General features: G+C 39.8%; 1 protein-coding gene and 1 long non-coding RNA gene across 2 annotated transcripts in view; both read left to right on the forward strand.

The window, feature by feature from the left end:
* Positions 1 to 37: 37 nt before the first annotated feature.
* Positions 38 to 26,807, forward strand: part of PQBP1 (polyglutamine binding protein 1) — a 52,845-nt gene continuing 26,075 nt past the window's right edge. The window contains exons 1-2 of the mRNA XM_085854697.1: positions 38 to 226; positions 375 to 486. Of these exons, the coding sequence (XP_085710823.1) occupies positions 160 to 226; positions 375 to 486 (179 nt within the window). The 5' untranslated portion in view covers positions 38 to 159. The remainder of the gene's footprint in view (positions 227 to 374; positions 487 to 26,807) is intronic.
* Positions 493 to 2,115, forward strand: LOC147033396 (uncharacterized). The gene is made up of 3 exons (XR_015051237.1): positions 493 to 1,745; positions 1,899 to 1,977; positions 2,065 to 2,115. It is a non-coding gene; the product is annotated as an uncharacterized LOC147033396 (long non-coding RNA).

Here is a 26,807-nt window from a genome sequence, read left to right on the forward strand (position 1 = left end):
TTACGTGTCGCGGTCGAGATAGGAAAGTTTTGCCTGAATTTGCGAAGCGGACGTGCCTCCCGAGTCGCCGTCCGTCGGCGCGTTGTACAGTTTCCTTTGGGTTTCGCGTGTCCCATGCCAATACACCGCACGGCCCTTTGAAGTCGCGCTCAGCTTACCATGCCGCTTCCTCCGGCGCTTCAGGCTCGCCTGGCCAAGCGGGGTCTCCTTAAAAACGTCCAACCAGGTAATGCGTGCTTATGAACACGGTACAGTGCGATTCCGGGCCAGAAATGTGGTCTGTTCGGACAGGTAAACGTGCAGGTGAGCAAAAAGTATTTCCCGCACGTTCCACGAGGGACGCGCTCACTCTGTTCGTGTCCCGAATGTCCCAGAGCCCGAAGAGGAGATCATCGCCGTGGACTACGACGACGAGGAAATCGATTACGAAGCAACAAAGACCGAGAATCTTCCCACCAACTGGTACAAGGTTCTGGACCTGGACAGGTGTGTTTGTGTGTTCGTACACCTTCGGATGGACCGTGTACCGACCCTAGGGGTCACGGGCGGATGGGCAGCTTTGTGTGTGTGTGTGTGTGTGTGTGTGTGTGTGTGTGTGTGTGTGTGTGTGTGTGTGTGTGTGTGTGTGTGTGTGTGTGTGTGTGTGTGTGTGTTTCAAATGAATGGGGGAAAAGGGAAAAACTTTCTGACCAAGCCTCAAAAGCCCAAAATAGGAGACTGATTTTCTCCCCACCTCTCCCCTTCCTTCCCATACAAGCAAATATAAAATTGAGACTGATTTTCTCCCCACCTATCCCCTTCCCTCCCATAAAAGCAACTGTAAAATTGAGACTATGAAAGATTGAGACTTACTGATTTAAAGCACTTCTTCCCTTTCATATTTTCATTCCACTCAGAGCGAACCAACGAATATTTGTCCATGTTCTACTTTAGGGAATAACTTAATTTTCTTATAACATTGATTTCCATCGAGTATATTCACTTTATCTCTTCAAGCACGAAAGAAAGGGCTATCCCTCCTTTGGTTTTGTAAAATGGGGAAGTGCTTTTAAGAGCACAGTCGTGCTGTGAAAATGAGGAAGTATTCTGTGCCCATGTCTCTCATGGTTATATCTTAAATCATCAGAACACTAACACAACAAAGTTTAGCTAAAAACAGCTTTTAAACGTAGGTTTTCTCAAAATCATTCAAAGAAAGTGTTTCATTTTCGTGTTAAAATGAGTCAGTCTGGAGTCAGCCAAGCTGCCTCGCCCGAACCAAGCCAAAAAAATTCCGAAGTCATTTCCTATGTGGGACACATCCTGAAAAACCCATTGGTGTGCAATCTCCCATTACGTTATCAACAGGAGGATATTTATTGCTTCGTATGTTTTATTTCGAATATGGAGCGTTCAGATTATTACTACAACCTTGCAGATCAATCGTTTTCACAAGATGAGAGGTGAGATCCTTGAACCCTTGAAACCTTGAAATGAATCCTTGATTCATTATTTGTTGTTTTATACATAATTAAATCACTATACAACCAATAATTATTGTATGTCTTTTTATAACAGGTTGTCCCCAATAAGAACATCGTTGATAACTGATCTTGAAAATGAGTTATTTGAATTACATGACGAGTGGCTAAAAATGAATGACTTCCTTGAAGACATTCGTTCGTTTGGAAAAGAATTTAATGGCATTTTCTCGGTTGGCAAGAAGTTCTCTCACGTCCTCTGATCTTGAATGAGTCGAGTCAAAGGTGAGAAATTGTGTGTGTGTGTGTGTGTGTGTGTGTGTGTGTGTGTGTGTGTGTGTGTGTGTGTGTGTGTGTGTGTGTGTGTGTGTGTGTGTGTGTGTGTGTGTGTGTGTGTGTGTGTGTGTCTCTGACTCATTATTTTATTTAATTTTTCAGTTTAAACACCTGTCTGGATGAACCAAACACACAACTTAATCTTCTGGAGGAATCTGACATGACACTCTATCTTCTGGAGGTAAATGTTATATTTATTATTTTATTCATATCATAATGTAATCATCTTTATATATCCTAATTGTTCTTCACTCTTTTTTTTGAACAGAATATGTTGATCGAGTTTCAAAACCCAAACAAACCATCAGACTGCTGCGAAAGAAGATTTTGTTAAATGTTATTACTTTTGTTTAATTATAAATGCTTTCCTTATAATTATCTGATTTTGAATTCTAAGAAAAGAATAAAAGAGATGTGGCCAGGGGGTAGGTGTGCTCCCCCAACGACCCACCACCCCCCTCATCCCTCTCTCCTCCCCTCCCAGTGTGTGTGGGGGGTGGGATGAGGGGGGTGGTGGGTCAAAGGTGCGGGTGCGGCTTGTGTGGGTAGGTGGAGCTTGTCTGGGTGGGTGGGGCTTGTGTGGGTGGAGCTTGTGTGGGTGGGTGGGGCTTGTGTGGGTGGGTGGAGCTTGTGTGGGTGGGTGGGGCTTGTGTGGGTATGGCTTGTGTGGGTAGGGCTTATGTGGGTGGGGCTTGTGTTGGTGGAGCAATTTTTTTAAAATAAAATAAACATGTTGTGTGTGGAACTAATAAACTAATCACTAATTATGTGGATATTATGGATGTGGATGTGACTTATGTGGGTGGAGCTTGTGTGGATGTGGCTTATGTGGGTGGGGCTTGTGTGGATGTGGCTTTTGTGTGTGGGGCTTGTGTGGATGTGGCTTTTGTGAGTGGGGTTTCCGTGAATGTGGCTTATGTGGGTTGGGCTTGTGTGGATGTGGCTTGTGTAGGCGGAGTTAAAAAAGGGGCAGAGTAAAAAAAAAATTCAATTTATCTTTGTCTTTTGTAATTCCTGTGAATAAAATGAACCTAAAATCTCTTCCCCCTTTAATTCACATAATTTGTAAGTCCAAGGAACTGTACCGACGACATCAACAATTTTAAAGGGTTCATTTGTCCATCGCTTGGTATAACCTTTTTCAAAATGAGATTTCCACCTGGATATTCTTACTATATCAACAACTTTGAACTTAGGCTTTCTGACATTAATCTCTTTTTCATATTCTAATTTTGTAAATGTTTCTGATGGCTTAGTTTTCGTTGAGGTGTGAATCGTGTCGTTGTACTTATCCACAATGTTCTGAATTAAAGATAACCATTGTTGAGAACCAAGTTGAGTGAATTTTTTTATATAGTCTCTCTTTTAAAGTGTGATTAAAACGCTCAATAACAACCGCTTTTCTTTCATTAAAGGTGCTGTATAATGTAATGTTATTTTTAAGAAAATTCAAAAATGTTTTGTTGTAAAACTCTGTACCCTCATCAGTCCACAATTTTTTTAGGTTTACTCTTGCTTTTATTGAATATCTGTTGGAAAGCTAACATAAGAGTAATACCTGTTTTGTTTTTCAAAGGAACAACCCACGCATATCTACTACTCAAATCAATAACGGGTAAAGCATACTTGTACCCCTTATCATTAGTGAGTTAAATTAAATCAGCGGACCAGATATAATGAACTTCCTTGGAATAAATCTTCCTTCGATGAAACTTTGTGATTATTGGTTTATGTAATTCCTCAGCTGATTGCTCTTCGATCTTAATGATGTCATTAGAGCCTATAAGTTTTTTGAATTTCCAAGTTTAAATTTAGCACTGATCATCTTCTTCATGATGAACCTATCAACTTTTTCTCTCAAGGTTGGATTTTGTATCAGAGACAAATTATACAACATTTCTCTATCAGCTTCATGTTTTTCTTCCAACATCGTGCTATTCCCATAATCAATATCATGCTTCATGCACACTTCATCAACCCTATTGATAGGTTTGCTCCACGGCTTAGGATTGTCAGCCTCATCTAATGTTTTATTCAAGTTGGTTCCTGGACCACAGAAAGAACACCCTGGTAGATGTAAATTCGCCTGATATTCCAGTTGTAAATTTACTTCCTGCTGAAAACTTTTGTATATCTCCCCCTTTTTGTGTTTGGTGATTAATTCACTGTTTTTGAGCCACACACCGCACTTGTACCTTTTTGTATAACCCCATTATTTGTACTTTTAACATACCAGATATTTTTACTCTTGGTTTCCTTTTTACATTTTAGACAATAACTCATTTATTTATGTGAAAATTCCGACAGAGTGTGAAAACCTTTTTAGTTTCCAACATGCACATTTGAATCTTAATTTTTAAAACATAAAGAATCCTCAGAAATGTCTTCACTCTCTCCTCCATTTATTTAAGAAAAAAAAATGTAAACCTTTAAACAAAGTTAATTACACCAACATCATCATTAATATAATCTTTTCCTTCTTTCTCTTCTTTATCTCGACTTTCTCGTTTAAATATTCTTCCTGAAACCGATGTTAATAGTCTTGACGCATATATGTCTTATAGACTTGCCAATTCTTTGTTTTCCTCCTCGGTGCATTTAGATTTATTTATTTTCTGTAACCCCTTTGATCTTTTTATAATCTCACTTGTTTCCATATTTTTATATTTACTTATTCTATCTCTTTCCTCCCTCTCCCTCTCTTCATTCTCTCTCGCTTCTCTTCTCTCTCTTCTCTCTCTTCTCCCTCTCCCTCTCCTCCTCCCTCTTCTCTCTTCTCTCCCTTCTCCCTCTACTCCTCTCTCTTCTCTCAGTTTCTTCAACTCCTTCCTAATCCCTTACTATCCTTGAACCACTTTCACCCCATAGAATATCACACATATATTCATCTGGATTCTACGATACTCTTGAATCCACAATTATTTTTCTCATAATAGGAAAGCAAAAAAAATTCTTCTGGTTTTCTAAAAGAGCCTTGCGTCTTCTTAACTTCAATTTTTTTCATTATTTAACATTCTAGTTAAATCCAAAGTTGTTGGTTCATTAACATCAGTATAAAGCCAATCTTTTATTGAAAATACCTCATTCTTATGTTGTAGAACATATTTATTAAAATACCGAATACCCTTTTCTTGAAGGTATTGTTGGGAATTCGCGCCCGCCGGCGTGCGATCGGCCGCTCGACTCGAATGGCGGCCGTCTCGTCCACCGGAACGGACAATTCCGTCATGACCCTCTCGGAACAACACCGGGAGCCAGTCACGGGTGGGGGTTTAACCCCACCACGACCGTGCCAATTGCCCACCCGTGCAGGATAGGGTTGCTCGCCAAATTTGATCTACCTAAGTACCTGCGCGGATGTTCGACCGGGCGATCGTACCTCGCCGCAGGCCGACTCCGGACACGAACCGCTTAAGAGGTCCGTTCCTTGCTATCGGGATAACCGAGCAGTGTTATCGTCGGCTTCGACGGTTCCGATTAATTATCGGGCGCTTTAAGCCCACTACGAACCCTTTACGTGAAGCAGGACGGAGAGTCAATAAAGAAAAGACGAAGCAAAACGGGAAAACAGTTCACACAATGCACATTTAATACGCGACACACGGAGAGCACACATATACAGCCAAACAGTCACAATGCACCTATATCAAGAAAACAAAAGAAACAACGACGCAGAGTTACTACCGAATACGCGTACACACGGCAACACTTACACAGTTCTACTTTACAAGACACGGCGCCACAAGATCCACACAAAAACCCCAAAAAGAAATGGTGACTTCCCTTTGGGCCATCGAGGCCCTCTCCTACGTCCGTCGACGTTGTCGCGCCTGGCCGCGACTCCGTGCCCTGGCGTGGTAGGCGAGTCCTCTCCGGCGTGTTTCACACCGGCATGTGTTGGCCGCTCGACGCCACGGACGGAGTTTCCGGCGCTATCCCAGCACGGATAGAAAGGGGGGGGGGGAAACGTTGTTGCTCGAGGTCGCGGTATGGGGAATGGAAGATGCTCCGTCACGCCAGCGGGGTCTCGGGACCGCCCCACAAAAGACCAGGCCAGCGGCCACCACGAAGAGAAGAGGACGAGCGAGCCGGAAGACAGGAAGAGGACCAAGAGAGCCCGAGCACCAACCATCAGCGCTCCGCCCGTGTCCGACTTTAATAGCCCGGGGCTCCGCACTTCACTCCGCCCCCCGTGTTCGGTCCCGCCTCCCTTCGAGCTTCTTGGAGAAGCTTCTCGAAGGGGGCGTGCCCTCACGGTTTCCCTCCACCCCGCTCCGTCCAGGGGCCGAAGGAGTCAGTTTTTTGGCTTGGAGCCAGAGCATTATTCCCCCAAAAAGAGCTCCCCACCTTTTCTCACCTTTGACCTGCATCGCTCTTCCGCCACTCCAAAGCGCGGGGAAGTCAGACGGGAAAAATCCACGCGCCATCGTTGTGCCTTCTTCTTTCCCTCCTTGCGTTCTCGACGGTTTCCAACGCGGAAACCGTCGTAGTGTGAAAATTGGAGGATGGCGTTTGTCAGCAGGGGTAGTGGCAAAGATGGTAGTGGTTGTTGTGAGGGTGGAGGTTGAGACGTGGTTGGTTCAAAATAAAGATAGAACAGAAAAACGCCTAACTCAAAGTGTCGCAGCCCGAATGAATCACATAAATTCCCTCGAGACAACGGATTTGGGGCTAACTACACATGTACTTAGAGTTATCTCACCTACGGGCTCTGAATGGTGGTTTGCGAATTTCCACAGCCGTAACAGTATGCTTGGACACAGAAATGATAATTTTCTTGAAGCCTTCTTGCTGTCATTTATGTATCAGAAATATATGACAGATTAATATGATGACAGGAAATACCTCCCCATCTTCCCATAGTTAAATCAGTTTGTATTCCCTTACTTATTATATATCATCCTGTTCTTTGTTTTTTCATGATATAAAGTATGGCAAAACCATTATTGATTTTACCCTTATTAAATTGTTTTATTTCTTGTTTGCTAATCGTGCTTCCAAGGACTCATTCTCGGCACCAAGTTGATAATATTCTTCCTTACGAGACTGATTTAATTTTTCCAGGTCTTCTTGGTTAATTTGAAATGACCAATTATACCCTAAATCAATCATATCATATCATATCCCCATTGTTCTACTCTCATACAAACGATACGCTTTTCTTAATAAAATTTTATTTTAATTGGAACTGTGAATTCGGTATGACCCGGAGATAAAATCAACACTTCTGTATCTTTGGAATACACAGCCGTTTTATTTAAGGATATAAATTGTGATAAATCACTTAATCTCACCAAGTCATTCGCGTCAGTTGGGCTTGGATAATTTATTAATTTATAAGCATTTTTCATATTAATATTTTTTGCGAGACTATATTTCTGTCGTTCAGCCTGTGCCTTTGTGTAATAATTTGATAAATCAATATCCAGTTCTTGGGATACACCAAATATACAACCATCTTTTCCAACATAAGTAGTTTATATTGGATTAAAAATAATCTCATTAATAAAATTATTTTTGTTGAGTTGAAATAACACATATAGACATAATTGACCACAACAGTTGGAATTTAATTATTGGACTTGAAATGTTTGATAAACACCATTCTGTAAGAATTTTATTACTTCAACAGGTGGTGGAAGACCAAAACTATCAAAATAATATTTGTCTTGACTATTAAAAATACAAACCCAATGAGAACCGTTCCCATTATTATCTTCTAAGTTCATAATAATATTCTTTGTATGTTAAGACACGTTTGTTAATTCAACTCTCATGCAAATAACCACATTATGAATTTTTAATTTCTTACAATATTTGATAAGTTCTAAATTTGATGTTGTATTCTTTCCAAATTCTTTAAACCACTCATCAATGCTCATTTATTTATTGGAAAGATATAATCCATTACCCCTTTTAGTTAATTTTACACCTTCTTGTGCGATAGAAGAAAGCATATCTCCAACGAACAATCTCACTTTTACAGGCAGACTTTCAAGTTTTTCAGCAAAATCTACAATTACACCACTTCCACTAATTTGTTTCTCCAACTCTTTGTTATGTCTTTCCAATTCTTTTTGAGCCCGGAGTTGAGCCTTCCTTTCGTTGGCAGTTTTCACCGCTGCTGAAATACCACCCGTCAATGCTCCAGCCGCACTAAAACCAGCAAATAAGGGAATTAGAAATGGAGAAATCCTCCACTCATCTCATTGAATATTTCTTCAACATTGATTTGACATTTTAATTTTAAGTGAGCCAGTATCATTCAAGATTTTCAACTGTTCTCTTGTGAGCAAAACATCAATTCTTTCTGCTCTTTTCTCTGAATTGTATTTACGTTAATCATACAAGGTTTTTGATTTTGAATGCAAGATGATAGCTTTCTGAAGATTGATTTGATTAACATATACCCCAGTTGGCACTTTACTACTCATTTATTTATCAAAAAAATTACATGAGGTGAATAAAAACACCATTATCTGTAATTCTGTTTCTTCCAAAAGCAAACAATATGTGTCATCAATTTCTTCACACTCTTCTCTTTCAATGTATCGGGAAGTATCCACTCGAATAGACTTTGGAGTTTCCTTTTGAACACTCAGGTCAATCGCATGGATTGTATATAGACTTTTAAATGCTGTTATATCCAAAATGGGTTCTTTTTTTCCATTGCTTTCACACACCTTTTGATAAGACTTGTATGCTTCAGCCGAATCATTTTTTCCCAATTAATTTCCAATCTATCTCGTGGATAAAATGTTCCATCTGGAGAAACGCGAAGTTGTTTCACCTTGGCATTATCACTCGATGCATTATTCTTATCAGTAGCAGTATCTCCATCTGGTTTTAAAAAAAATGAGCCACAGATATCGTGGCTTTCCTTCCAGAACAACCAAATTCCACGTGTAAGTGGTTTGCTTCAGTTTAACGTGTTGGCATCTTCTTATAAGGTATGATATATTGATTGGCTTCTTTGATTTAACTCTTCTATTCAACATCTCTTCTGTTTTAAGGTTAGGAGTATATTCACTAATATACCAACTAATTTCATCAATTACAAATTTATTCTGATCAGCAAAAGCATTAGCCACACCAAAAAGCAATCTATTTTCATTATCATTGCTTTGCAGTTGAAATCTAATTTTAAGACCATACAGAACTTTATCATGATCACAAAATCCAAATATACCTTTAAGAGGAACTGCCACAGTAAAACTGCTTTTGTATCATCATTATACATTCCTTTCCTTTGACTATATCCAGGGTCTGTGTTTGTGCCCGTTGCCATATCAGGAATAAAACATTTGACAGCCCCTTTTCCCATTCTCTCACCAAATTAATATAGTGTAAATTTCATCATTTCAGATGTAGCAGAGACATAATCAACCGCTTCAACTTCTTGTGTTCCAATGTACAAACGAACACTATCAAACATTTTCCAGAAGAAATCTTTGACGAGTGTCGCGTTTGTGTTACTCCCAGCCTTAGTGAATGTAAATTTACATAACAAGAAACTTTCGGCGAGATTCAAATAAGTTTGTTGATTATTTATTTCAAAACTTTTTGTTCCATTTGTATTCCAGTCTGTTCCAGTTATGGCATTGACCTTGAAGTAGTCTTCTTTTTTAGTAGAGTTTGAGATGACAATGGTATCATCCAAATCATAGATACTATCAATTGCTTCCATATTTGTATTTATTTAGGAAAAAAGATGTTAAAACTTTTGAAACCCTGACCCAAGTATTTGAATTATTTTCTGTCATTCTTGGGGAGACAACTGAGTTTTTCCTTTCTTAATTTATTTTATTGCTTGCGATTTATGAGATTCCTTTTGGACATCTTATACTCTTTATAGCGCCCGCTACATTTCCCACAGCAGAAGCAGTTGAAACAATTAGGTCTTTATGTTTAAGAATAGTTGAACCTATACCCATTAGAGTATCAATTATCCAATTTCCTTTTTTCTAAATCGATGTCCAACACCCCTTTATCTCTTAGGTTTATACTATTGTTGTGGAATTTTATGATTTGTTCTATTAACCGACCTGGTGTAAATCCTGTTACTCAATTTGTAAGAAACAATTAATTTGCTGTCCACAACGAAAAGTACATTTGATCAGAGAACATTTATTTCATCGTACGACAGAGTCCAAAACACTGAGATGGTGAACATCCACAATGATTTGCACTAAACTAAACTAACATTTCTTGATATATATATACTGTGGAGGAGTGGAGACAAGTGCGGGAACAAAGAGAGAGCATGATGACCTTCAGCTGGCCTTGGTGAGAGAGGATAAAACATTAGGTTATAGGTCTTACAAAGAAATGAATATAAGGAATTGTGTATATAAAAGGCAGTGAGTACATGGGTCTGATAAGCATTAGGCAAAAGAACTCAAACTGCAATACGTGTCCACTGGATGAAAGAGAATGACATTATCATGGCAAAAGTTGCAGTGCCATCAACCAGGCCATCCTGTACCACAGCAAGACATTCCCTCCCATCAACACCCAGACAAAAGGGAAACACAATTGACAGTGACGTGGATTTTTTAAACCCACCTTGTTGTGATCGTTGTCCTCCTGAAGGATGCTAACTGGCCGATTGTGGAATCCTATTTGACTTCAGACAGAGTTTAACGTTTGTCCAATTTGATTATAAAATCCTACAAAAACCCTATCGACACTGATAAAACTGATGTCCACACAAGTCCTTCCTTGTGAAACAATTTATTTCCTAATTATACACCATACACTTCTCACCCTTGTACAATGAACTTAAGAATCCCCATTGATTGCAATATTATTTGGTTCTATTTCATTTATTCTTACTCTAGTTAACAGTTAGACCAACCCGATTCAATTCATTTCTACATTACATCAGAGTTTTATTCTAACTTGGTACTTGGTCAGTTCCAAGGAGTACAAGCCACTGAGAAACTATACTTCCTCACGTGCTTGCACTGAAAACAATTTTACATTTCAAAGCATTTTATACTTTCATGAGAGAGAGGTTGGGGGATATTCACCCAGACTGTAGACGTGTCCTTTAGACGAAAAGCCACTTCGTACATTTCTAAGCAAAGGTTCATTTATCAGCTCGGTCACTCTGCTCCAGTACAACACATTTCTTATCATTTAGGGCAAAAGTCTTTTGGCCAGAAATGACAGCCAATTCAACTTGCAGCATAAAAGTTACATTTCTGAAACTCCATTTGTTACAATTTAAAATACATTAATATAAATTTTTCCCCCACAACAGCCAATTCGACGATAGCATAAAAATTAAATTTGTAAAGCACCAGCAACAATTATAATTGAGAGTACATGAATATAATTATTTTTTTCTTCCACAATCCCCCCTTTTTTCCTTATCAGGAAAATTTGAACAATTATATTACACATGATCACCATACCCCGGTCCTAGAGAAGAAAAGATATCCGTTACACAAGTTCAATCAAGAATGGCAGGGAGTGCTCATATCAGAAGAATGCTAGATGACGACCATCTCAATGGTGTCCCAGCCAGGTCAGTGAGTGTGTTTCCATTTAATTCATGGCCTGTTCATCAGCATGTTTCACAAATCGAAAAGACGTGCTACCCGAAGTCAGAAGATAAGCAGGTCAGGGTGTAGATCAAGCAGCACCCAAGGGGAAACACAGTCAAGGCACTCTTTGAGCTACAGAGAAGGTAGACATTGGCAGGTACGAGCTTGGGCCCGACACTGGGTTGAAGGAGACGAAAAGGTGACCCAGAGATCCAGCCCCAGCTGAGTTTGGGGCCTCGTAGCAGCAGTTTGTGCAATCAGGTTTGATTCACCAAGTGAGCTGTGCACGTTGGAGGCAACCGCGATGGCTGCACGAGCCCCACCCGCACCATTGAACACATGTTGCAGATGATTCGCCATGTGGACCTTCAGGGCCTTCGTTGTGCATTGTGCAACCACGGCAAGTTCACGAAGTATCTGCAGATCAGCAATTTGCGAGTGTGGTTGGGGACATTCCTCCAGGCAGGCACCACGCAACGGCGACGTTTAAGTCTTTGCCTTGCTGTGGTTTGACTTGTCCAACCTTCTCTTCAGTGGGTTTTTCTTTTTTTCTCTCTAACATGCTCATCTTATCTCATCAGGAAGAGAGTAGTTTCATGATCACGTGTTGAATGCCCAATCACCCAAGAGTTTTTTCAGAGTGTATTCTATTGTGGGAACTGTGGAAGCATCTATAATTTTTTTCTTGGGAAGTTTTTTAAAGTGGTTTCAAAATTTTCTCTTGTTTTCTTTCAAATGCTTCTTCACCCGTTAGTTTCTGTCTGTGTTTCTTCTTTATGTCTTCTTGTTGTTTTACAACTTTTGAAACCAACTCTTGATGCTCCTTAAATCTTCTTGCTCTTTCTTTTGCATCCATTTATTTATTGGAAAATATCATTCACTGAATTATAAAGGTCAACAGGGAAATTTTCCTTTTCTTCAAAATTAAAGTAGATGTGTTCAAATAAATCCTTTTCTTTAAATATTTCTTCAAATTCTTTATTGACATTAATACGAGTTGTAATTTCTTCTTCACCAATACTTGTATCTCTGCTTTTCATACGTTTGCATTGAGTTTCTTCAACAACATCAAAAATGAAAGATAAAATCTTAACCCCATTACCACTCAGATGTTTAATAATTTGTCTCATTAACCTCCGCCATCGAAGATCGGAGGTTACTGTTTTCACCCCTTTCTGTTTGTTTGTTTGTTTGTTTGTGAGCAGTTTTACGGAAAAACTCCTCGACGAATTTTGACGAAACTTGGTGGGGGGATGTATGGTCTAAGGATCATGCCATTAGATTTTGGACTTGGTCCAAAATCCAATATGGCCGCTATGATGGCCATTTTGAAAAAATATTTGAATTTTTTTTTTTTGCATTTCTACATGTTTTAAGTGATTTCCAACCCCCCCCCAAAAAAAAATTGTTAGAGAAAAAAAAATTGCAACTTTTTTTTCAATAAAATTTCGATTTTTTTTTTTTTTTTGCATTTCTACATGTTATTAGTGATTTCCAACAAAAAAACATGCCAAAATTATAATTGCGGCTGATTTTGGAACTTCAGGTTGATATACCCACGTAACATCAATTTCTGTCTCAAGGAATCTAGTTATGACGAATGAATTGAGTATGTAAAAGTTAAAAGTAAAAGGGAAAGTTGCAAACTATAACTCTGTGAGCACTGTTGACGTCAAATTGAATGAATAGGATATCAGGTTCACTTGAGTGACCTCGCAGTATTGGCGGCGGAGGTTTTGCACTCTACCAAGTGCTCCCCTTCTGGTTCCTTCTGGATTAGTTTCTAATATCCCAAGACCACCAGATTTTAGTTTCTTTAACTCAATCTTACAATGTGAATATTTTGTTGTGCCAAGAGAAACCTCCCCAAATATTTGACCTTCATTCCTAAATTGCATATGTTGCTCTTCTGAAATATAGTAATAATTTTCACCTTAAACTTCTCCAGGTCTTATTGCTCCAGTTGTTGTTGATACAATACGAACTACATGGTGCTTTTTAAGCAAATTTACAATATTTTAATTTGTACTATACAAGAACCTTGATTTATGAAAGTTTTTTCCAGAAGCAGATTTACCCACAAGATTTATAATAATATTTGTCATTTATATATGTAATTGTTTATAAAATAAAAAATATATCACTTTATATCTCATCTTGTTTCACAACATCATATTTATATTTTTCAGTCGTGTGCTTCATCTCATCCCCAAATTCCTTTTTACAACATAAGGTGGAACAATTGTCTCTCAAAAATTGTTTATATCTATTGAATTTAACTTGAATAAAATAAAAGTATTAGCATTGTTTCTTATTGAGAGACGAGGGAGTTGAAAGTATGATTGACTCAGATAAATACAATTACAAGAAGAATGACTCCCTCTTGTGTAGTAGCTATCCATTACCGTTTGGTTTCTCTCATTAACACAATGATCAAAGATAACGAGGTTCTTTTTTGATTTATCCAAATCTTGGGGAGAAGGTATATCATCCGTATTATCACGAAGAATACAAGTTATCGGTTTTGATTTCTTTTTATATCCCTGTGTATCACAAAATGGTATCTTCACTGTTGTAATAATTTAGTTTGTTTTGAAGTTTAAATAAACTGATTATATCTTCTTTTTGAGACCAGCATTAAAAGCTTGTGAGAGTCGTTGATACTCAGGTTGAAAACTCGACTTTGTGAAAATTATTAAATTATCATAATACAAAAATTTGGGAATAAGGAGCATCTTTAAAAGTAAGCAGGTTTTTCCACACTCGCTTGAACCAACTATGACACTTCTTAATGAATTTGGAAGATTTTTATGGTTGTTAAATTTTTTTCTTATTTTCCCAAATGGGTAAAAAATCATTCATTTATATATTTGGAAAACAGGTTATTTAATTTTTTATTGGCTTTTTTAGAAACTGTTTTATCCGAAGTTCAGGTTTAATTGCAAGATAATCCATTATTTTGTTTATACATTATCTTGTGTTGATATTTCCCTGAAAATGACAATCGTTAATAATATAAATCATCAATCCACGAAACATGGTCGTCATTTGTTCAGTCTCTTCTCTTGTAAGAAAAGGTGTATCATCACCCTCATACTTTACATTCATTTCTCGAATCAATCTTGTGAAGTAATTCATTTTGATGTAAATCTCAAAGAATTATATTCCTTTTTATATTTTTTATTATCATTAATTAGAAGATGATCACAGAATATACATTGTTTATAGGCTTTTGACTCTGTGTTTAATCCCCGTCTTTCACACGCAGGACAATTCTCAAATTTGTCATGTGGAGAATCAGGAAATTCAAGAGTCTCAAAATCTAGTAAACTATTCATATTTATAAAGTAAAACTTTACTTCAAATAAAATTTATCTTCGGTATCATCTTCGGAACTTTCATTGGTGCTTTCACAATCATCTATAAAACTACTTTCATAACTATCATTTGAACACAAACTCTCAGTATCACAACTGTCTTCTGTTCCAACAGAGATACTATCATCACTCTCATACTCTTCAAAATCTTCAGTTGAATAATGACTCATATTTAATTAGTTTAAAAAAACATTACCATCTATATCTATTAGTTGGGCAACTTAGCATAACAATTGTGCATTTTGTGAGGAAAGCACCAAATTTGGCACACTAGTAGCCTATCATATTATGAACAGATTTGGATATTGGGCCATCTCAAAATTTTTGATGGCAGTGGAAAATGGCTGCCACAGCCATCAGCAGTTGAATTTGAGATGGCCCAATATAAGAAATTCAACATTATAAGAAATACGAGAATACATTAAATGTTAAAGATTTAAAGTTTCCAATGTCATTAAGAGATATTCCAAAATTTGAGAAAATAAATAATCTATCTGTTAATTTATATGGATTAACGGATACAAACAAAGTTCAGATGTTAAAAATTTCAAACAACTATAAAAATTATGAAGCACACATTGACCTTCTCCACTTTACTTCAAAGAAAAAATCACTTTATGCTCTCATCAAAAATTTATCAAGATTAACCAAATCACAACTATACAAGAGAAAATGTAAAACGTATCCTTGTAAGAAATGTCTCAACTCCTTTCACACAAAAGAACGGTTAAATTAACATTCGAAATATTGCAATAATCATAAATCAACCATAATCAATTTCCCAAAAGCAGGTTCAAACATATCATTCAAAGATTTTTAAAAATCTCTAAAATATCCGTTTGTGATATATGCTGATTTTGAAAGTATCCTTGCAAAGATAGATACTGTTTCTCCAAATCCAAATAAATCATACACAAATAAATATCATAAACATACTCCTTGGGGTTTCTGTTATTATATCAAATCATCTGTTGGTGATGAATACAACAAGTTCAAACGTTATAGAGGAGAAGATTCCTCAGAGGAGTTTATAAGACGATTAGAAAAAGACTGCACAAGACTAAGAGAAATAATGGTTAAAACATATAAACCAATGTCATTAACAAAAGGATAGAAAAAGGAATTTAGGAAGAACAGTATCTGTCATATTTGTGAGGAGAAAATTGAGGGAGAGGTCAAAGTTAGGGATCATTGTCATCTTACTGGAAAATATGGAGGTCCAGCTCATTCCCGTTGTAATCTTAATTACAACCTCCCAAACTTTATTCCTGTCTTTCTTCACAACAACGCTCACTATGACACACAGTTATTTATAAATGAACTTTCAGAGACATCTGAAGATATTTCTGCCATTCCTAACACAGATCAAAAATACATCTCATTCACAAAAACAATTCATACATCCCCCATAACCCATATCAGATTTCTTGACACATACAAGTTTATTGAAAGTCCATTATCTAACTTAGCATCAAATATTAAAAACTTAACGAATCTTAAATCACATTTCTCAAATCAAGAAGAGATTGATCACTTATCACAAAATGGAATATATTCATATGACCACATGGATTCATTTGAGAAGTTTAAAGAAACACAACTTTCTTCAAGGGAAAGTTTCTCTGGCAAGTTGAATAAAACTCTTATTTCCGATAGAGATTATACACAAGCTTATTAGGTTTGGGAGAAGTTTAATTTAAAGAATCTTGGAGAATATGATTTGTATCTTAAAACTGATGTATTGTTATTGGCTGATGTGTTTGAAACTTTGAGAACAGTCTGTCATAATAAAAAGTCTTATGGATTAGACCCTGCTCACTATTACACCGTCCCGGGTTTGGCTTGGATTGCTATGTTAAAAATTACAAAACAGAATTTGGAATTAATCAGTGATATAGATATGCTTTTAATGATAGAGAAGGCTAAAAGAGGAGGAATATCTCAAGTATGTTCTTAGAGATATGCTTAAGCAAATAACAAATATCTTCCTGATTATAATAAGAATGAGGACAACTCTTTCCTGATGTATTATGATGCTAACAATTTGTAAGGATGGGCTATGTCTCAATCTTTACCTTATGGAAAACTTAAAGGGTTAAAGAAAAACATCATGAAAAGGTTTTACAAGACATTGTTGTCTCCTCTCAAAAAGAATTGAATGAAGCTGAAGTTGGATATTATTTTGTGGTTGATTTAAAATATCCAGAAGAACTTCATCACAAACATAAAGACCTCCCTTATGTCCCTGATAAAGAAAGTCCAAGAAAAGAATGGTTAAATGATTACCAACAGTCATTTAATATAAAAGGTAAACCTCAAGAAAAACTACTTACTACATTAAATGATAAAGAAAGTTATGTTTTGTATCAAAGGAACTTCAGACAATATTTATCTGCTGGGTTGAGAGTGAGGAAAATTCATCGAATTTTGATATTTAAACAAAGTCATTGGTTAAAGAAGTATATTGATTTTAATACAAAAAGGAGAACAGAAGCAAAAACAGATTTTGAGAAGGAGTTTTATAAATTAATGAATAATGCTGTATTTGGAAAGACTATGGAAAATGTTAGGAATCGACAAAATATAAGACTTGCTATGACATAAGATAGATAGACTTGCTATGGAAACGAAAGCTATCTTGGAAACAGGCTTCAAAGTTAATTAATAGACTAGGTTTTGAGCGAGCGGAGGTGTTTGCAGAGAACTTTTGTGCTAATCATTTGAAAAAGGAGAGTATTGAAATGGATAAACCTATTTGTATGGGAACATCAATTCTTGACTTGTCAAAGTCGTTTGTGTATGACTATTCCTGTAATAATTTAAAATCAAAGTATTAGGATAATGTGTCGTTGTTATGTATGGATACAGATAGTTTTATATTAGAAATTAAGACAAGTGATGTATATGAGAATATGATTGATAATATTGATATATATATATATGATACAAGTAATTATAAGTCAGGTATACCCCGGTTATACCCCTGTTAAAATAGGTGTACCTTATCCCAGTGTCGTAAGAGGCGACCAGGGTTGCGTCAGGAAGGGCATCCGGCGTAAAAACCTATGCCAAATTATTATGCGGATCATAACGGATGATCCGCTGTGGCGACCCCTAACGGGAGCAGCCGAAAGAAGAAGAAGAAGAAGAAGAAGAAGAAGAAGAAGAAGAAGAAGAAATTATAAGTCAGGTGATGTGTTGTTTTTATCACAGAATAAAAAGGGTATTGGTAAGTTTAAAGATGAATTGGGTGGGAAGGTCATGAGTGAATTTATAGGATTGAGATCAAAGTCTTATGCTTTTACGTATATTGATAATAATAATAATAATAATAATAACATTGAAAGGTGTGATAAGAAGCTAAAGGGAATAAAGAAAAATATAATCAAGGAAACAATAAACTTTAAACATTATTTAAACTGTTTAACCTTTAAGAAGGAAGAGTACAGAAAAATGAATACAATAAGAAGTTATGAACATCAATTATAAAGAGAAGAGATAAATAAGAAAGCATGAGATTTTGATGATAAAATATATATTTTAGAGAATCAATAGTCTCCCTTCTGGTTATAAGTATAAGTGTTAAGATATTGGGTTGGGAATTTTAAGACTTCCGCCGTCTTTTTACTGATTTATAAATGATAGAACCAAGCAATAACCAAACCAAAGAGTGGAGATGTAATCAGCCTTGGTATTTAAATGGGGAACATAAAGAATGTGAGAAATATCAAATACGTCTTATTGAAGAAATAACCGGGGTAAAAGTAGATAAAACAAATAAGCGGATAAATTTAATTACAAATAAGTTGGAGGATGTAAAGAAAAAAAATCCTTGAATGGACTGAAAACTTTGGTTATCAATTGAACAATGGAAAAGCAATTTACTACAATCTCAAAATGATATGTGGCTCAGGAGGTGGTCAAACAAGAGCATTGAGAGAAGTTTATCATTTCATTTCTGCACAACAAAGACACTTATACCAAGAACCAAGTTCCAAGTTATTCTTTGTGAATATACTTGATGGAAATGAATGTTATAAGAAAATTAAGTTATTCCCTAAAGTAGAACATAGACAAATATTCGTTGGTTCGCTCTTTGAGTGGAATGAAAATATGAAAGGGAAGAAGTGCTTTAATCGGTAAGTCCCAATCTTTCATAGTCTCAATTTTACATTTGCTGATATGGGAGGGAAGGGGATAGGTGGGGAGAAAATCAGTCTCAATTTTACATTTGCTTGTATGGGAGGGAAGGGGAAAGATGGGGAGAAAAATCAGTCTCCTATTTTGGGCTTTTGGGGCTTGAGTCAGAAAGTTTTTCCCTTTCCCCCCATTCATTTGAATGGGGGTCCCAGAAACCCCATTTATCGTCTACTATCCACAGCAAACATTTAATACACAGATTCACATCTGTGGGATGTGGACTCATCAGCGCTCCCTGTTCCAACTCGATAGAAGTTATAAAAACTCAGTATCGACGTAGGGAAAATGATCGATTCAAAGAATGGTGAAAGTCGTTCATGAAGATATGGATTTTCAAGTGCTGCAAACCATTTCAATATACTGTCGTGCCCAGTGGGTCTGCCCCTACCTGGACGGATGGCCAAACAGTTCTCCCTTGGAGGCTTCCAGCCAAGATTCTCAGAGATTATGGCGCTGCAAAAGACGGAGGCACACGGGTTTTACTCAAACCCACAACACATACATGGACACCAGCAACTTAAATAAATAATGATTTAATAAACAGAAAAATCAATATTTAAAATGGAAATGAACCAAGACGTAAGGTAACCAAAATCTAATTTCAAGGTGCCTCCACACAGACTTAAATACAGACAAGGGGACAGATAAAATAAAGAAAAATCCCTCCTTTATTTCGGCACTTAGCTTCGGGTCCAGAAGATAGTCTCAGTAACTTGAAGGTCACTAAACTCCTTTGTCACTGCGCGGGAAGACACACCCCAAAATGGCACTGAGCCGCTCTCCACTGCCGTGCAGCCTCTTCGTCGATCGTCCTCACTGACGTCAATCTTCTGCTTTGCAGAATGGCATCGTCCCTTTCCCCCGATGGCTCAACACGAGGCTTTGGCGCTGGTCCCACACGTGGGCAAACTCGCCTCAGCACGAACACAAGAATCGTACAGTCTTCTTCATGTGTCGAAGGACAGCCAGCCGTAATGCCCTGTTCTTTCGACCACCGATCCTGCCTCTCATGCTTCTGTCCTGCTTCGAGCCTTCGTCTCCTTCCCTGTCTCTCTCCTCCTTCAACGACGTGCCTCCCCGTTCTCTTGTCAGATGCACGCCGTTATATTTGATCGTCCCTTTCACCGAACTCCACTTGTGCGTTCGCTTCTGATATCCCTTCAACATCACGCCAATCAATCATCCACTCCGGGGGCATGACTTTCGCCTGCCGTCACCCTTGGAGGCAGAGCTTCTTGCCTACTTGGTCATGCAGCTCGGTTGTAATGGTTGTTGTTATAAAAATATAATTCTATCATTGCTGGTTTGTAATACAAAAACATAGGGAAAAGTCACAGGGGTAGTAATACAAAAACACAAGGAAAAGTCACAATTACATCCTGGGGAAATTGGTCTTAATCCCTATCTTACTAACACAGCATCAACCCCCATGTGGTGACACATAACACTTGAGCTCACAGTTTCCCTACTTGGTTTACATTGAGATGTCTCCTACACGTCCACAGACCAATCAACTCCATACAATCCTATCTCTCCTATGAAATCCCATAATCTACCCCACAAACATAACACAGCCCCCTCCCCAGAACCGTAGCTCCTGCAAGGTTCAATGCAGGCATTACCATTCCAGCCTTACCCCTTACTGACTCACACCTAATTAGCCGATTAAATAAATTAGAAGGGGCTGTGGGAAGTGAGCCGTAGCTAACTTACCTATTCTCCTTAACGTTCTAGACCCCTTAATCACAACAATTCAATTTTTGCAAAACTCTTGGTTCCTCGCTCCTAACTCTTGGGGTAGGTAGAAAATATCAGAAAACACAAAAATGTATCATAGCAGACAAAACCTTACCAAAACTTTTTTAAACGTTTGCACAACCCCCTCTTAAAGACTGCATTCCCCAGTGGATGCCACAATAGCCAACGTTACCTGCGAGGCCATCCCAATTTACTGAATCCAAATTTCTGTGAGCCCTGTCTCTATGGTACAGGGATGTGACTTGGATTAAGTGAACCTTTCCTCACCCATTCATACATAAACCCGATATCAATCATTCATACCAACCCTGCAAGACCATGGCCTAAATGTTATTACACACGTGTGATCCTCAACTGGGCAGCGGGGAGGTACCGTACAACAAAAATGGTGGGGGAACTTCCCATTGTGGTGTCCGCAGTCCATAAGCAAGTCTCCCGACTTTCGACTTCCTTGCCCCCCCCCACCCCCAACTTCAACCATTCTGTCCTTTACAGCCAAACAGTTTTTTTGCTGTACGCCCCACCAGGGAGGGTCTCCACACATCCAGCCTCTCTCAGTCTCATACAGGTCGCCAGGGGTCTCGACCACTGGTCGCCCAACTAGACCTTCCCTCCGACGGGTCCCCATTTCCAGACACTACCAGCTGCCAGGGATAAATTACCTCAGGGGGAGTTGCAGTCACCGCTCATCCAGAGCTTGATCCATTCTGGCAGACCCACATATCTTCCCCACCCACACAATCCAACATCTCATTTCCTCCCCTTTTGCCATTCAATTCTCAAACAATGCAATGCAAAATGGTGATTGTGTTCCTACTCTGCCATGGCCTGCTTACATGTTATCATCTGTATTCACTCTCCATGCACAATTCAATTCTCCACACATAACAGACATCAACACCACAAAATAATTCTGGTTTCTAAACCGATCCCTTAACCAACCATTGAGTCACTATCGCCCGCTCCCATCCTAATTACACATGTCCCAATTTCTAGCAAAACTGAACCCTTGGGACAGTAAGCATCAAGGCACTTTACCCTCAGTGCAAGTCCTTGCAGGTTAGTCGGGTCTAAGAGTGTCATCCACCCCTTCTAATTTTCCTTCGCACCCTTCCAATCCACCCTTGTGGATTTGTTGCTTTCAATCGAACCTGGTGTTGGTTTAGCGGTTCGGCTGATGGCTTGGGATCCTAGGGTCCTGAGTTCAAGCCCTGTTGGCTGCTAAATTAATACACCAGGAGGTTGACTCAACCTGTCAGCCTTCCGAGGTTGGCAAAATGAGTACCAGTGTACTGGTAAGGGGGACACTGCATCAGCGGTATAGCCGTGTCCCAACCAATGATGCAACCAGCAGCCACAGGCTGCACTTGATAGAGAGGTGGCACCCCACGAAGACCAAGAATCCTCCAGAAGGCATCCCGATTCACTGAATCAAACGCTTTACAGAGATCAACATAAGCTGCAAGCAGCCCCTGCCGAAACTCTCGTCTGCGTTCGGTGAGGACCCGTAGAGCAAGGATACGGTCAATCGTTTACCTCTTTGGTGTAAAGCATGACTGCTCTGGACACTGGTGCTCAAGCAGATGCTGGTACTCCAGGATCTGGTCAGCCCAAAGTTCTCTCATTCATTCCCAGAAGCCTGCATCCTCCTCTAGGATCTGATAGACCTAGAGTTTTCTCATGTACTCTGAAGCGATGCCTGTGTCCTCCTCTCGGAAAAACTGTGGCCACGGTTAAAATCCAGGCAGACATTGCCAAAGCCCAGTGGACCCAGCCAAAACTACATCTCCTGTGTGCGCCAGGCCGAGGGCGGAACAAGGCCACGACCGGCTAACCCACAACCAGCATGAGGATAACTCCCAGGCATGCATGGACGCCGGCAACCGCACTCCACCATCCACGAAAGACAAAGGCCAGACAAACAGCCACCATGGCCAATGCAAACATCATCACCTGACCTTGGGCTGTTATGCTTGTCTGCTTGGCTGCCTGTAATGAGAGTTTGGGTGAGTTCAGATGTGTTTTGGCCTCATGCAACTCTTGCTCCAGCTTCTTGTTCGAATTCCCTGCTCCTTTTCTTTCTGTTGGCATTTTTTTCATCACTTTCTGGGCTTCACTCTTCAATGACTGCAGTTCAGAACTCAACGCTCTGATCTCCTGGCTTAAGCTCTCTATCAGCAGATCTTCTTCATCGAGTGCTTCTGTAATGCTGGGTTCGGGAATTGCCAAAGGCTGTGGCTCTAGTTCCGGTTCAAGTTCTGGCTGTTCTTTGCCTGGAATCACCACTACTGGACTCACATGCTTAGCCCGCGCAGAGGCCCTCGTGTCCGGTCCTTGCTCTCCATCACACCACAGTTGTACCCCCGTTGACGGGAGATGCGGAGACTCGGATCTGGTATGACCTGGGTGAGATGTGCCAAATGACCCCACCCAGCCTGCATCATGGAGACAGTTCATGATAGATCCAAAGATGCAGAACCTGCCTCAAAACGACTGAGCTCACTGTCTTTACAGGCAAACAGCTCTACTGTCAGCCGAAAAACGGCACCAATGCCACTCTCTCCTGCAGCGCCAAGCTCCCTGTCCGTTACCGCCAACCCGGTGGAAAAACCGACCATCCAATGTGGAGGTCAACTTTCCTTATGATCAACATGATGTTGATGGCCACAAGCCAACCACATCGGTCATGACGGTGATTCCACACACGACCAAATTCCTTTAATCCAGTAGCTTGAAGTGAGGAATCCTGCAGAACATTGGGGTGTCCATCATGCAAAAGCTTGTGGAGCAAATTGCAGAACTCCCAGCTGAGAACAGAGTTGCTGGAAAAGGAGAAAGTGCCTGCTACATTCCAGACAGTGTTGGCACCTTGTTCTCGGTGGGTGCCCAAGACGCAAATGCGGACCTGTTTCTATTCCAAGCCTGCACTTGACTCCGTCTGGCCTAATTCAAGATGAGCCTCCTGCTCAACCAACAGGAAGTTGCCGTTGCTGCAACTCTCCTCCTCTACATGTCCTACAAGTGGTTCAATCATTGGCTCTGTAAAATCTGCTAAACCCTGTTCAGCAACATCCCCAATGTCAAAGTGTAGCAAGTCCAACCCAACTTCATATTATCAGTCAGTCTAAGCATAGTCTCAACAGAATCATCAACGTCACCATTGAGAATCACAGAAACTTCTGGTTCTACCGCCTCTCCCTTGTCGGTATTATCCCAAGTGTACAGCTGCTCCTGTAATATCTCATCCATCCTTTCCCCAGTCAAATGTGGTTACACATAAGCCTTTATCAGCTAACACCAGCTCTTGTTCTGTTACATGTGTTTCCAACTTTTGCACCTTCTCAGCCAAACCACCACCCTGGCGCTTAGAAAATCCAAATTCCTCCACCTGCCGTTGCATTACGGCATCCACCCAGATGGGATAGCCCTCCAGGTCCTCATTTACTTTGTCAATTCTTTGATTTATTGACCCAATTTGTCCTTCCAACTTTTCACCCATTTGGACAGCCTGGGTTTTACCCTCATTCCTTTGTTCATTCAATTTTGTTTTTGAATTGTTCATTCATTTCCTTCCTCTTTGTTCATCAATTTGTCTCTTCAAATGCCTATTCATTATTTCCATCATTTCATTCCTTTGTTTACTCATTTGTTCACTCATTTAATTCCTTTGTTCATTCAAGTTGTTTTTCAATCATTCATTCATTTCCTTTATTTCATTCCTTTGGTCATTAATTTTGTTTTCCAATCTCCTCATGTCATTCCTTTGTTCAACAATTTTGTTCTCCATTCCTCCTATGTCATTCCTTTGTTCAACAATTGTTGATCAGGGTTCGAATCCCACATTCCTGATGGCAGTTGTCGTGTCCAGTGGGTCTGCCCCAACCGAGACAGATGGTCAAACAGTTCTCCCTTGGAGGCTAACAGCCGAGATTCTCACAGATTATGACGCGTGCAGGAACAACATGGCGCGACAAAAGATGGAGGCACACGGGTTTTACTCAAACCCACAACAGAAACACGGACACCAGCAACTTAAATCATCATGATTTAATGAACAGAAAAATCAACAATTATAATGGAAATTTATCAAGACGTGAGAATAACCTAAATCTAATTTCAAGGTGCGTCCACACAGACAAGGAAACAGATAAAATAAAGAAAAATCCCGTCTTTATTTCGGCACTTACCTTCAGGTCCAAGAGATAGTCTCAGTAACTTGAAGGTCACCAAACTGCTTCATCACTGCGCGGGAAGATGCGCCCAAAAATGGTGCCGAGCCGCTCTCTACTGCCGTGCAGCCTCTTCATCAATCGTCCTCACTGATGTCCATCTGCTTTGCAGAATAGCACCGTCCCTTTTCTTCGATGGCTCGACACGAGGCTTTGGCACTGGTCCCACACGCGGGCAAACTCGCCTCAGCGCTAACACAAGAATCGTGCGGTCTTTTTCATGCGTCGAAGGAAAGCCAGTTATAATGCCCTGCTCTTTCGACCACCGATCCTGCCTCTCTCACTTCTGTCCTGTTTCGAGCCTTCGTCTACGACCGTGTCTCTCTCCTGCAACGACGTGCCTCCCCGTTCTCTTTTGAGACGCATGCCATTCTCTCCCATCGCCTCCCTCACACCGAACTCCACTCGTGCATTCGCTTCTGATCTCCCTTCGACGTCACACCTATCAATCATCCAATCCAGGGGCGTGACTTTTGCCCGCCGTCACCCTTGGAGGCAGAGATTCTTGCCTACTTGGTCAGGCAGTTCGGTTGTAATGGTCATTGTGGTTATAAAAATGTAATTATGTCATTGCTGGTTTGTAATACAAAAACAAAGGGAAAAGTCACAGGAGGCAATTACATCCTGGAGAAATTGGTCTTAATCCCTGTCGAATTAACACAGCACCACCCCCAGTGTGATGACAAGTAACACTTAAGCTCACAGTCTCCGTACTTGATTTACATTGAGATGTCTCATACACGTCTACGGACAAAGCAACTCCAGACAATGCTACATCTCCGATGAAATCCCTTCATCCACCCCACAAACATAACAACACCATATAAATATCCTTCCTTCCATCCGTCCGTAAAAAAAACTGAAGAAGAAGAACCTTCTAACCCACTGTGTTTCATTTGTTTCTAGTTTGTTGTTGTTTAGGTTTTTTGTGTTATTGTTTAGTTTGGGGTTTATTGTTTAGCCTGTTGGGGAAGTAACTGTCAGTCCCCCACGGATCTACTTTTTAAGCGGTGAAGCCACTTCACTGCAGCGCTTCCTTTGGACACGGGTGCAATTTTATTTTATTTATTTATTTTTCAGAATGTTTAACAAAATAAGAAATAAAGGAGGTGGGTTCAAAAAAGATAAGTGGGCAGGGATGATCAACTGGTATTTTTTTTTTTTTTTTACTCCTGAACGTAAGTTGGAGGTTACCGACTTGTCACATGTACATACAGGATATATTGTTGTGGGCCGGGGGTCGGTGGAAAGAACGCCCGCTAGGTGAGGAAGTTTACGCCGTCCCCCACCAGACTCCCTCGAATTATCGGCCGTCGCTCCGGACAATTCCGTGAGCCGCGGGTCGCAGAACCGACCGTGGTCGCCAATATCTCGATCGCGTGGCGTAGGGTTATTTGTCTGGAGCCAAAGTACCTAAGTATCCACGCAATCTCGTCTACCGGGGATCCACCCCCTCAGAACGCCTGGTCGAACCGGATTTACTCTTCCGGCAGCGGTGAATTCACACTACCGACCACCGCTTTGCCACCTACCTTTCCTGCTCGTTGCAATCAAGTGGGGCCTGCAAGGACGTCCCGGCTATGATAGACCGATGACTGGGGATGAAACCCCGTCGGAACTCAGACTCGGACCATGCTGGACCAAATAAAGAAAGGAGGGAAATGAGCTGGGAACATTTCTAATAATTTATTTACAGCAATTAAAAGACAAGAGAAGCGAGACTTAAAGCAAATATTCAATGCAAGTATTTACAATGGGCAAAAACACTTATGGAGTTTTACTTACAAGACGGGCCCAACACACTCAGAAACACACACAAATGAAAAGAAAACCCAAGGTTCTTTATTCGACCCTCCAGCCGATGAGTGAGACGAGCTGGGGGTCAGAGTTCAGCTT

The sequence above is a fragment of the Eptatretus burgeri genome, chromosome 2 (assembly GCF_056783735.1).
Source record: "Eptatretus burgeri isolate ZD-2024b chromosome 2, Ebu_testis_v1, whole genome shotgun sequence".
NCBI lineage: Eukaryota > Metazoa > Chordata > Myxini > Myxiniformes > Myxinidae > Eptatretus > Eptatretus burgeri.